Here is a 14,024-nt window from a genome sequence, read left to right as displayed (position 1 = left end):
AATGACATTTGATATTTTTGCTTGCATAACTATACATGTCTATCTTTCTTCAAAGTAAATATTAGCAAAATCAAAAATGTGAGCCTGGGACCTCTGGTTGAGTTGACCAGGAATAACCCAGATGCAGTTTCCTCAATATTAGACAATGCAAACAGGCTTATGACAAACCCCTGGGGTACACCTACATTTAAGTAAGCATTCCTTGTCAGAACAAGTGAGTGAAACAAATGGATCAGAAATGATTTAACTCACAACCCCAAAATGTCTCGCAAATCCTAGTTGTTTTTGATTCAAATGTTATATTTTCTAACATTTAGTGTCTTGCACATATTTCATCCATCTTTTTTCCGACCAGCTTGTTCCAGGCCTCACATGTATTGTTCTCTATAAGAGAGTACAATGGGGCTAAAGAGGGCTCATGGGACATTATCTTCTACAGTATTTTCTGTAGTATTACATAAACCTGTTTTACATAACTGTGGAAAAATGGATTTGTCATAGCGGATGTGCAAAGTGGCTCCATCCAAACTGTAGTGAAAACATCTGGTGATTTACATTTACACAAGCAGAAGCAGTTTCCTTAGAAAAAGTGGAGGCTCAAACAAAACACATTTTCTTTTTTCTTTCTTTTGATTAGTATGAAACATGACCAGAATGTTTTTGACAGGTTTTGTGAGATTGGCCTGATGTTTTTGACTGTGTATGACTCATATCTTGCCTACCTTCAGTCGCCTGCGGTTCGTCCTCACATACCAGTTGGTGAGCATATCCACAAACTTGACAAGTTTGGGAACCACCGTATAGAGTCTGTAGGCTGAAAACACAGGCACGAGAAAACAGATCTATTTCGGACTGTCCTTGTTGTCAAGTGTAAAAGTTACACATTGATTGGTGTGAGAGCAACCCCTGATCGCTCACCTCCCATCTCATCTCTGAAGAACTGAATGAGTGACTGAGTGAAAGACTGGATCCATTTATCCATGATGTTGTCGCTCACGCTGGCTGTCCTCTCGTTGTACAGGAATTCGATGGCCTCTTCCTAATGAGTGCAGTGAGCAGACAGATGTGAACGAGTGAGCTCATACAGTCTATATGCGTGTGCTTCATCATCTCTGCATACTGGAAGACAAGCTGATGTCAAGCATTGGACACTGCTATGACACATCCACTCTACTGACTCTCAAGCGGACATTTGATAAAAAGAAAAATGATCATGGTCAGTTTAAAATGGTAAGCTGGTAAATGAATAGTTCACTCAAGACAGAACAATATTTATTTGTTCTTACTCACTGGAGATATTCTCATTTCTAGTTGTCAAACCTCATTTTTCAAATATGACACGTCAACACACGGCAATATGTCTGGCATTGATAATGACATCAATTTTATGAAAATGTTATTAAAAGCAGCACTCAAGACATTCCGCTAAAAATCCACCTTTTTGTTCCACAAAAGAAAGTAAGTCAGAGTTGCTGTCAGTATGTAGAAAGAGAGGACAGAAAAACCAGAAACTTTGCCTCTGCTTGTCTTCTGTGCTGCTGAAGTCAAGTTTCATGAGAGAATGCAATCGGAAGACAATTCACTCAAACTACAGGTATCCTAAACTTTTTGACAGCCTTTACTTCAAGTTCTATACTTTGTTATGTTAGGTAATACTAAAAAATTGAAAGGTTTTAAAAACCTGCCTTTGAATGTATATTTTTATGCTTACCTAGGTTACATTTATTTGATGAATTTAAAATTACTTTCCTCTTTTAATATATTTTAAAATATATATATATATATTTTTTTTTGTCCATGATGCTAAAGCTAAATTTAAATCATTCTAATATGCTGACTTCTGAGTCAAGAAACATTTCTGATTATTATCAATGTAGAAAACAACTGTGTCATTTCATATTTTTGTTTTTTATAAGTGCTGCTTCATATTTATTTTTCAGCATTCTTTCATGATTTATTTGAAACAGCAATCTTTTGTAACATTATAAATGTACTTACTGTCACTTTTGATCAATTTCTTGCTGAATAAGACTTAATTTCATTAAACAAATAAAAAATTCTTACTGACCCCAAACTTGCTGTGTTAAACTGTTTATGGATGTGGTTTGGATCAGGATTGTAAATGTCAGATTTCATGTGTTTCTTTGCTGTGGAAGCCACAAAAAAGCTAAACTTAAAGAGTTCCGCTGACTTAGCAAAGTTTTGGAGTGGATCAAAGTGCCTCTGAGGTGTTACAGGAGATCCGGTCAGATCTCGTACCTTCTGCAGTCTCTGGACGTTCTGCACCAGGAAGCGATAGGCGTTGTACCAGGGCAGGAAGACGTCTTTGAGTACATCTCGCACCCCCTCTTCTTTGAAGCGCAGGTTCTCAGCACGAACCACGGGGGAGTTGATCAGATACAGTCTGGAGGGACAGACACAATGAAATCAGAACTAAAAGAACATGAAGAAGATTGTTGGGTCTGGATAAAGAGGAAGGACAAATGTTGGGGCAGCACCTAGCGCAGACACAGGCTGCAGGGGGTGACAGGGAGACGTCTTTGTGAGGAGATGCAGATGGGACATCCAGGAAGATGTGTGTATGAGTGTGTATGATGCCATTCGATTCCCCAAAACACTATCACACTATCATCCTGTTGCAATCAACCTAGTACACTACCAGTCAAAAGTTTTTGGACAGTAAGATTTTTAATGTTTTTTTTTAAAGAAGTCTCTTCTGTTCACCAAGCCTGCATTCATGTGATCTAAAACACAGCAAAAACATAAACATTTTGAAAAATGTTACTATTTAAAATAACTGTTTTCTATTTGAACATTTTAAAATGTAATTTATTCCTGTGATTTCAAAGCTGAATTTTTAGCATCATTACTCCAGTCACATGATTCTTCAGAAATCATTCTAATATTCTAATTGCTGCTGATTTATTATTATTATTATTATTATTATTATTGTTGTTGTTGTTGTTGTTGTTGTTGTTGTTGTTGTGTTGAAAACAGCTGAGCAGAATTTTTTCAGGCTTCTTTGACAAATAGAAAGCTCAAAAGAACAGCATCTTTTGTAACATTATAAATGTCTTTATCATCACTTTTAATCAATTTAAAGCATCCTTGCTTAATAAAAGTATTCATTTCTATAATTTATTTCCAAAAAAAAAAATAAAATAAATGTATACTGACTCCAAGCTTTTGAATGGTATAGTGTATAATGTTACAAAAGCTTTTTATTTCAGACAAATGCTGATCTTTGGATCTTTCTATTCATCAAAGAATCCTAAAAAAAAATACTTAACTGTTTTAAATATTGATAATAATAATAATAATAATAATAATAATAATATTAAATGTTTCTTGAACAGCAAGTCAGTATATTAGAATGATTTCTTAAGGATCATGTGACACTAAAGACTAGAGTAATGACGCTAAAAATTTAGCTTTCATCACAGCAATAAGTTACATTCTAAAAATATTCAAACAGAAAGCAGTTATTTTAAGCAAATATATTTCACAATTTTACTGATTTTGCTGCATTTTGGATCTAATAAATGCAGGCTTTGTGAGCAGAAGAGAATTCCTTAAAGGGGTCATCGGATGCCCATTTTCTACAAGCTGATACGATTCTTTATGGTCTTAATGAAAAGTCTATAACATGCTTTGGTTAAAATTTCTCAATGGTAGTGTAAATAACACCTTTTTTACCTTGTCAAAATCAGCTCTGCAAAAATCATCCTGTTCTGGTCGAGGTTGCTTTAAATGTTAATGAGCTCTGCTCGCCCTGCCCCTCTCTTCTCTTTGTGGAGTGACAAGCCTGTTTACTTTAGCCGCATTTAGCCGTGTTCAGCCGCTAAACTTGCTAACTATCATGTTATTAGGAAAGGCGATCGCAAAGATTCATAAAAAACCCTTATACTCATTTCTGCTGTAAGTGAAGCTGGATCACAGATGATTTGCGCGAACATAGACGCATTTATGTAGATCGGGAGGCGCATTCCCTTCACAAACAAACTTAATCCACTGCATCTTCAGCGGCTCAGATGTTGGGAGTAAATGACGACCACTATGTTTATTATTACATTCAGCAACACAACACCATAATCGCTCAGTCTGAGATATTCTTGTCTAACTTACATCCCTGCTCCAGCATTGAAACAATGGAGGTCCGACTGTTACAGCTGATCTGAGGTAAGAGCTCATGTCAATCAACTATCGTGGGAGCGGCCTCTGTCGGTGTGAGAACGGCTCGATTTGAAAAAGGGGATATTATTTTTACAGATTAATTAAAAACCACTGCATGGATTTTTATCATTATAGGGTAGATTTTTACATACACTGCCAACACACATTAATGTTCAAACAACATGAAAAAGTGAACTTTGCATCCGATGACATTAAAAATCTTACTGTTCAAAAACTTTTGACTGATGTGTGTGAAGGTGTGACAACAGTACTGGTGCTTCGGTTAATTATAATAGATATAAAAGACTGTGATCAACATGAGTTTGAAGTGTCCTTCAACTGTCAATCTTCAAGCATTTCATTGGTCACGACGTTTGTTCACAAGTTTGGACTAATAAAATACAATTATTTAATTTGTAATAACACAATTAATTATTTTATATCTTATATCACTTTTCTATGTTAGAAATGCTTACGAAATATGTGATTTTCCGTATGGTTGAGCCGTTCTATTTGTATTACATCACTTACATACAATACTGCATGTATTATATTCACTCATAATATGTAATAACTGTATATGTATTTATTCACTTAGTACTTTCAAAATAATCTCAGCCCACCGCTGTTATACTTCATGCATATACTGCCTTCTTATGTAAGGGTCAGTTCTGTTTTTACTCTGTGTATCTTGTGGTACTACCATCTGTACTTATAATCAATTTTTACGGTTGTTTTTCAGTCAAGAGCCATGAAAAGCACAGAGTGCGGAACTGAGAGCAGTTCAGGGCAAACACTGTTTACTAATGTGAGATGAGTCTGAAGGTCTTCTCCTTTCATGTTAGTACACTGTACATGTATTTGTATCTGTGCAACATTTGCAAGTTCACAATGCAAATGGATCTGTGATTGGTTTTTATTTTTGCTCCAAAACACTGAAGTGCTGCTCACATTCTCATTAGGTGCACAATATTTCAAATGTTTCAGGGTAATTAGACACGTGGGTCAATAACACTTGAATTCTGCTTCAGATCTACAGGATCACTTTTAGACACTGTCTGATTCCAAATATTGTGTCTAAAACGTGTTTTTAAAAGTTTGGTCAACTAAACTCTTTTTCAGCAAGTATTTGCATATTTGTCATGGTGACAGCTGAGCATTTCAGAATAGTGAGCAAAACACTGAATAATTGAAAATTATTATTAAAACTTAAAATTTAAAGCCGCAAGCAGCGTCGAAAGGGCTTTCGCACCTGGCCTCACCACCACCCGCTGACTTTAGGAAAACAGTGAAAGGTGGGTAATATGCATTTAAAGTGGTAAATATAGAAGGAATATGTCAAAGTTATTTATATGTGGCAAACTTCCTGCTACCAGGTGGTGGCACTATGACTATAACCGGATATTGGCATGTAGCACTTTTATATGAAGTCTGGTGCAAATTGAACATGTTATGTTTGAGTTCGTGCAAAGCATGACGTATCCTGTTGCCATCAGGTGGTGCTATGATTATAACTGAATATTGGCCTTTAGAGTTAATCAAGGCAGGACTCTTAACAAACGTGAAGTTTGGTGCAGAGTGGACAGAGTTTAAGTTAGTGTAAAACAAGTAATTTTCTGTTGCCAGAAGGTGGCGCTATGATTATAACAGAATATTGGGTTTTAAATGTGTACGGGCCAATCAGACATTGCATGGCTGAGCTACAACACGTTCTATTCCCATGGCGAAACATCAAACTTTGTCAAGCCGCCACAGAGACAGCCTTTAGCGAAAACTCAAGATCTTGAAAAAAAAAAAACAAAAAAAAAAAAATCTGACATTCAACCTATTTTTCAAATTTCTTGAAAACGTCCCAGCGCAACATCCAACAGGTTTTCCCAGATCGCATTACATATAATAATGATGTCATTTAATCTCTATAAGGAGTTCATTAGAACATATAACATGCCACTTCCTGTTGCCAGCAGGTGGCACTATGGCTATAACTGAATATGGTCACAGGCATGTGTTCAGGACAGGACTCTTATCAAATGTGAAGTTTGAGGCAGGTCGGACATTCTATGTCTGAATTATAACAACTTTCTTTTTCATGGCGAAACATCGAAGTTTGTCAGGCCGCCAGGTATACGCCCTCAAAGAAAACTCAAGATCTTTGCAATTTAACGTCACAAAGGGCTTTCGATTACACTGACCAAATTTTGGTGTTTATCTGTTTAAATCTTTAGTAGGTGCTCGTTTAAATAAAACGCCTGAAAATGGCAAAAACAGCACAAAACTTGCCAAGACAATTATAAATAACAGACTTCCTGTTGGGTTTTGGATTTCGTACAGAGGGACTTTTTTGTACGTATCGGCATGTTTCATGTGTCTACCGAATTTGAAACCTTGGCCAGGATGCCGAGGTCACACCTCTACTCTATTCAAAAGACATCCTGGGATTTTTTAATGACCACAGAGAGTCAGGACCTCGGTTTAACGTCTCATCCGAAGGTCGGTGCTTGTTGACCGTATAGTGTCCCCATCACTATACTGGGGTGCTAGGACCCCCTGCTGGCCTCACTAACACCTCTTCCAGCAGCAACCTAGTTTTCCCTGGAGGTCTCCCATCCAGGTACTTCAGCTTCAGTGGGCGACCCGTCTTGGGCTACAGGGTGATATGGCTGCCGGTGGCAAATGGCCAAATTAAATCGACAATGTTGAGAAAAAATATATATGAACATCAAAACAACGTAATATATATTGTAAATATTCAACACATCACCCATCCCTAACACACAATAAACAGAAGCAAAAATAAAGGGGTGTAAAAGGCATGGTCCCATCATATATGAGAGTGTTTGGATGGACATATGGATGGACATAAATATTTTCTTATTCATTACCCATATGCTCAGGTCACAACTGTGCTTCAGGGGGATTTCAAATAGTTAATAGGTTGCTAATCATAAACAGTGTGAAGAAGGAAAATCCTGAAAGTGTGATTATGTTTTATGCTTGTATATGATGCATCAGTGTGGTTTGCTCACCGGAGTGCGTCGGCACCATAGTTCTGCACAATCAGGCTGGGGTCAGGGTAATTCTTCTTACGCTTGCTCATTTTCTGTCCGTCGCTGCACACACAACACACATGCACACAGACATTGGCAGAGTTTCCAGGTCAATGTGCTGTATATCTGCCTGAGGACAGAGCTTATACAGGCCAAATGACACGCTGAATCATGAGCGGACAGAGTGTGCGCGTTACCTTGCCAGAACCAGGCCGTTGACGATCACGTTCTTGAACGGCGGTTTACCAAACAGAGCAGTTGAGAGCACGAGTAACGTGTAGAACCTACAGCAGAGCGACACATGAAACACATCCTGGATTTACTGCAAGAACACATCACGTCAGAGATATAATGCTATAAAAGTTTATTTTACAGGTGTATTTTTGTCCATCATATTCAAATTCAAATTCAATTAAACAGTGTAACATCCTTTTTTATCTGCCATTGCCAAGACATTGGTATTGGCCATCAATCAATATGTGGGTGATTCTATAATTGCAGATACATTTGGTGTCCAAAGTCATTAATTTTTTTTTTTTTTTTTTTTTTTTTTTTTTATTGCACCTTTGTTTTGGTAATATTTAATTTATTTTATTTTATTTATAAAAACCCTAAAGAGTCATTTGCCTAATTCTACAACATTATTTTTTTAATATATATTTTTTCTTATAAAAATGTATGTCTGTAAATCTTGTGTCAACTCTGTTACCGTACCATACTTTGCCTTTAAATTAGTGGGATTATCACTCACAACTATGCAAGATACAAGAAATGACGTCACTTGCCCTCACTGATAAGATCTCAAGCACTGAAAAGTCTATGTGCTCTCTCTGAGAAAATATTAAATTATCTAAAAAGTTCTTTTATAAAGTGTCAAAACACAACCACAACATCAAAAGGAAAACAGAATTTTTCATTGATCACACTTTGTGTTATTTAAAGGTCTTTTAATCATTAGTGCCATGTGCTCTTAGCATTTATGCTAGCAAGTGGAGTTTTTGGCAAAAAATTAATAAAATTGTCAACTCTGTTACCAAGGTAGAGTAACAATGCTGACAATGCGGTAACAGAATTGACAATTCTGTCAATTCTGTTACTTCACAATTCTGTTACCTAAAACGTCAACTCTGTTTATGAACTATTTTCACAAAAAACAATAAAATTGTTGTTTAAAATCTCATAAACATTACTGATTTATTTTTGCACCCTTGTAATATTTCAAAAACTTTTTTTTTTTAAATATTTGCTCCAGGTGGACGGTTTTGTAAAGACATAGGTATTTATTTAATTTTTAAGGTATATATATAGGTGAAATATTACTCAATTTCAAGTGTTGGAATGTAAGGACTGTTTGTCTAATGAAACAAGAAGGATTTTTCCTGTAATGATTTATTTTTATTTCTACACATTGCCTAATTTGTCCATAACAGAGTTGACAAACAATACCATAAAGACATCTGTTTTTTCATTAAAAGTAAAAAAAGGAAGTAACTTGTGTTTGGCAAGCACTGAATTATTAAAATTAAATGTTTTCAATACGATACTGAAAAATATTATGTTAGTGAATTTGCAATTAATCGCACACAGAATAAAATTATGTGTGAATATATGTGTGTGTACTGTGTGTAATTATTATGTATATATGAATACACACAAATTAATGTATATATTTAAGAGAAATATGTTATGTACAAAATATTTTATTTACATATAATATAAATTCTATAAAATTTATAATAAATACATACACTTGTAAATAGTTCTTAAATTTATACATGAATGTGCTTGTATTTATATATACACACAATAACTACACACAGTACACACAGTACACACACATATATTAGGCAAACTTAAACTTTTATTTTTTATGCGATTAATCGCGATTAATCATTTTCCAGCCCTAGTTTTTTTTCTTAATTTTCTAAATTGCCAAATGTACCTCCAATTATAGAATCACCCATGTGTTGACCATTACTTTTTTTTATTTTGGAGTCAAATGACCTGGATATGTCCTACAGTCAAGAAGGGTTTCTCACCATCCTCTGGTCTGGTCGATTCCCTCAGCAATAAAATCAGCCGGGAAGGCGTCCTCAAACTCCCGCCTGTTCTCAAACGGGTAGTGCACCTGAGCGTAAGGCATGCTGCCACTCTCGAACCAGCAGTCAAAGACCTCAGACACCCTCTTAAGCTGCCCCTTCCCACAGCGAGATGGGATGGTCAGACCATCAATGCTGCCAAACAAACACACAAATCAAGACATAATGAGTCAGGTTTCTGCAGTTCTGAGGCCTGTGAGGGTCAAGTTAGAGAATGAGGTATCTGTGTCTCACCTCTCCCTGTGAAGATCAGAAACTTTAGCTCCAGTCAGCTCCTCCAGCTCAGCCATGGAGCCCACACACACCACCTAAACACCAATGAAGAAGAAACACTGAACTTAATCTGCCTTAACATTTAGGAGACACTCTCCCTGGAGAACAGGAAAACATCTGCTATCAGATACGGTGGTGAAATCACCACAGCTAAAATACAACACATGATATATGGACTGTTTAAGAAATATTAGACTGTTGGGGAAAATATTTCATAATCCAATGAGAATTTTACACATTCAGAAGAAAATCTGAGTAATGTTTCTCTAAGTAAAAACCACCATAAACTGTTTTATCATTCAGCTAACGTGCCTAATGTTACGTATTTAGGCATATTTCACATTAGCACATTTGCGCGCAAACCTAACACTGGCCAAAAAGCAGGACAACCTTGATTTTCACCAGGTGGGCAGTGAAGTTTACCACAAAGTGTGTTACTAAAAGTGAGTGGTGAGGTTGGGCCGCTGTCCCCATTTTCGGCTGGTCTCAGGTAATGTGGCCCAGATAGGGCCGCCTCAGCAGAGAGCAAGAGAGCTGTGTGCTTTCTGGCCCTGCTCCGCTCCGCTCGGGGAACCAGTGACACTCCAGAGACTCGCTCCTGGAAACAACTCATTATGCTATTTTCAGGAAGCAGGTCGCTGTCCTTCTTTTCGAACAGCTCGTTTCAGCAGGCAAAGACACCAACAACCTAATTCTGACTTCCCACAAGTTGAGCTTTTAAGAAAAATCCGCTAATAAGAGCACTTAAAGACCATTATCAATTTTTAACACAGTTATCCTTCTAAGAAGATTCAAAATAGCTACAGCTAAAAGGAATTGGTGCTGGGAGGAAACATCAAATTAAGCAATGTTGTGAGTAAAAAAAAAAAAAGGATTTTTATTCAGTTTAGCTTTTATTGTCCAACACTTACAAATCAAGATTATTTAAAGTTGGCTTTTTATTTACCAATTAAAATATGTCAAAATGTTATTAAAATATATATAGGTAAATACTATTGTTTAGTACCATGTATTTTTAAACCAATCAATAAATAATAAGCCATTCTTCATTCTGTTCATTTAAAAACAGTGTGAAACATGCCTTGAATGTTTTTATCTTGATTTTTAGTGTGATTTATTTTTTGTATGAAATATTTTGAATGTACATTGGCAAAAATTGTTCCTACTTTTAAGCAGTAAGCAAGAAAATACATGATATGAAATACTGAAAAAAACGCCTTTAAAAATTCTGATGGATGCATAACTGACCTCTTCATAGTCATCGCTGACCCACAGTGGGATGGGCGTCCCCCAGTAGCGGTTTCGAGAGATTGCCCAGTCTCGTGCGTCCCTTAGCCAGTTGCCAAAGCGCTTCTCCCTCACAAACTCCGGAACCCTGGGTACAAAGACAGAGAGAGAAATGCCACTCTTAACTTAATATAGCTTTTATACTTCTTAAGCTTGAATGTGTAAATGTTCAAACTGGCAAGGTTTAAAAATGTTGGCAAAAGATAAACTTTTTTAGTGCTGCAGCACTTTAAAAAAATAAATTAATAAAATTAATAAATGTTCTATTAATAGAAACGGTAACAATTTGGAATAGGTTATCACATATTATGATATCACATCACATGTTAACCACACGGTTAACACATTCACTATTAAAGAAGTAGTTCACTTCCAGAACAAAAATTTACAGATAATTAACTGTTCATGTCTTTATTTCTTCAGTCATAAAGAATTATGTTTTTGAGGAAAACATTTCAGGATTTCTTACCATACAAGCAGTTTAAATGCAGCTTCAAATAGCTCTAAATGATCCCAGCCAAGGAAGAAGGGTCTTATCTAGTGAAACAATTGGTTATTTTCTATTAAAAAAAAAACAAATTACAATTTATATACTTTTTTAACCTCAAATGCTCATCTTGTCTAGCTCTGTGTGTACTCTGTGCATTCCGATTCATGACAATTAGGGTAGGTCGAAAAACTCCCATCTCATTTTCTCCTCCAACTTCAAAATCGTCCTACATCCCTGTTTTGCCATTTTTTGTAAAGGGTGTTTGACCCTCCTTGCGCGTTCACTTTGTAAACACTGGGTCGGTACTTCTGAGGAGAAAAGGAGATGGGGGTTTTTCAACATACCCTAACTGTATTGAACCGGAATACACAGTTCACACAGAGCTAGAAAAGATGATCTGAGGTTAAAAAGTATATAAATTGGTTATTTTCTGAAAAAAAAAAAAAAAAAAAAAAAAAAAACAATTTTGCTAGATAAGACCCTACTTCCTCAGCTGGGATCGTTTACAACCACATTTGGGATCGTTTGAAGCCACACTGAAACTACATTTTGGAAGTTCAAACTCTGGGCACCTTAGAAGTCCACTATAAGGAGAAAAATCCTAAAATGTTTTCCTCAAACAACAATTTCTTTACGATTAAAGAAAAAAAGAAAAAGAGATGAACATCTTGGATGACAAGGGGGTGAGCAAATTATCTGTATTTTTGTTCTGGAAGTGAACCACCTTTTTTCTAAGAGTTTTCCCTTAAACTCCTAATTTGCTGCATATTAATAGTTAGCAAGGTAGTTGCTAAGTTTAGGTATGGGGTGGATTAAGGGATCTAAAATGTTGTCATGCAGAATAAGGCATTAATATGTGCTTTATAAGTACTAATAAACAGCCAAACTGCTAGAAATATGCATGCTAATGAGCAACTACTTAATAGTGAGAATTGGTCCTTAAAATAAAGTGTAAGCATAGAAATTTTTTTAAGAGTTGTAAAATAGGTTTTTGTCATAATCATGCTGTCTAGTTCTCTATTTTGAGTTAATATAAAAAATAATAATAATAAATAAAGACTTGGCTTAAAAAGGACCATCTAGCTGAATTGGTAAATGATGGGGTGTTATCTTTTGGAGAAGGCAGTTTAACAGTTCAGGCAAACTACAGCCTGACATGTTCAGTGTTCTATTTACTTTTGTTATGGCTTTAATACAAGTTGCCCATCACCTCAGATACTCTACCAAAACAAAAAATCTGTTTGGTTTTGATTTTTATGTCTACCAAAAGCGGCTGTCATACGGCATGTGAGCATTAAACTAAGTTCTCTTTCATGTCTTATTCCGCTTAAACAGTCAAATACACACAAGTTTATGTTAGAAACACACACAAGTTACAAAAACAGCCAGTTACGTCTGTGAAGGTAAACAGCTGGGAAAGAAGCCGCATGTTTATATTAGATCTGTGTGGCAGCAGTGTAATATACAGTAAATAAATCAATAAATCCACGGCTCTCTTGTCTCCTCTAAGGCTCATCTGTGCAGCCAAAGACAGTACCGTTAACATGCTTTGCTCGCACTTTTGCCATGGCTTCAGAACTGGTACACAGTTATCGCTTGTGAAAACAAAATGTCTTACTCTGCCTGGACTGTTTTTTTCCAGTTCATAACAGTTAGGGTATGTCAAAATCGTCCTATATCGCTGTTCTACCTTTTTTGTTAAGGGTGTTTGATCTTCCTTGCATGTTCACTTTGCAAAGACTGGGATGGTACTTCTGCAGTGATGTAGGATGATTTTGAAATCATTTTTGAAGTCGAGGGAGAAAATACGATTGGAGTTTTTCGACATACCCTAACTGCCTTGAGCCAGAATACATAGTGTTCAGGCAGAGCAAGACAAGATGAGCGTTTGAGATTAAAAAGTATTTAAATCGTATTATTTTTATGAAAATAGATAAGACCCTTTTTAAACTGCTTTTTGGAAGTTCAAACTCGGGGCACAATATCACTCCATTATTTGGAGAAAAATGCTGAAATGTTTTCCTCAAAAAACATAATTTCTTTACAACTGAATAAAGAAAGACATGAACATCTTGGACGACAAGGAGGTGAGTACATTATCTGTAAATCTTTGTTCTGGAAGTGGACTTCCCCTTTCAGGGGTGGTAGTAATAAGATCCGCTTCCTACATCACGGGGAAAACGAAATCTGAGAAGCTCATTTTTTCACGTTTTCTGGGTTGGTAGTTGCACCGGGGACCCGATTATTGCATTTAAACACGGGAAAAAGTCAGACTTTCATGATATGCCCCCTTTAAGTTAAATGAAAATACATTTGTGTACATCAAGGATAAGGCTTACTTGAAAACTCTTAAGAATATTACTACAGATCATTATTCACGCTACTCAGGCAGTTTTTGGTCTCTTTTTCCTGCTATCCTATTTCTTCTTTGAAAAGAAGAAAAAATAACTTTAGAATAATCCATTCCTTAGTAAAGGAAGGTTAAATGTCCTCCTGGGCGTCGTCCTGCTGCCCTCTTCTAGACACAGCCGAGAGAGAAAGTCTCAGCATCTGCAGTGAGCTTTCATCAGAACACCACTGACTTCATCAATTCTCATCGGGAAGAGGCATTTCTATTTAAGTTCCATCTCGGCACCCAATATATCAATTTAATGA

General features: G+C 36.2%; 1 protein-coding gene across 2 annotated transcripts in view; it reads right to left on the bottom strand.

The window, feature by feature from the left end:
• Positions 1–14,024, bottom strand: part of iars1 (isoleucyl-tRNA synthetase 1) — a 95,176-nt gene that overhangs the window by 36,096 nt on the left and 45,056 nt on the right. For both annotated transcript variants that reach the window (XM_051122568.1, XM_051122569.1), the window contains exons 14-21: positions 10,841–10,967; positions 9,554–9,627; positions 9,260–9,454; positions 7,418–7,504; positions 7,200–7,283; positions 2,260–2,404; positions 919–1,039; positions 723–814 (exon numbers count right to left, since the gene is read on the bottom strand). In XM_051122568.1, coding sequence (XP_050978525.1) covers positions 723–814; positions 919–1,039; positions 2,260–2,404; positions 7,200–7,283; positions 7,418–7,504; positions 9,260–9,454; positions 9,554–9,627; positions 10,841–10,967 — 925 coding nt within the window. The remainder of the gene's footprint in view (positions 1–722; positions 815–918; positions 1,040–2,259; positions 2,405–7,199; positions 7,284–7,417; positions 7,505–9,259; positions 9,455–9,553; positions 9,628–10,840; positions 10,968–14,024) is intronic.

This window comes from Labeo rohita, chromosome 11, assembly GCF_022985175.1.
Source record: "Labeo rohita strain BAU-BD-2019 chromosome 11, IGBB_LRoh.1.0, whole genome shotgun sequence".
NCBI lineage: Eukaryota > Metazoa > Chordata > Actinopteri > Cypriniformes > Cyprinidae > Labeo > Labeo rohita.
This window is presented reverse-complemented; position numbering and strand designations above follow the sequence as displayed.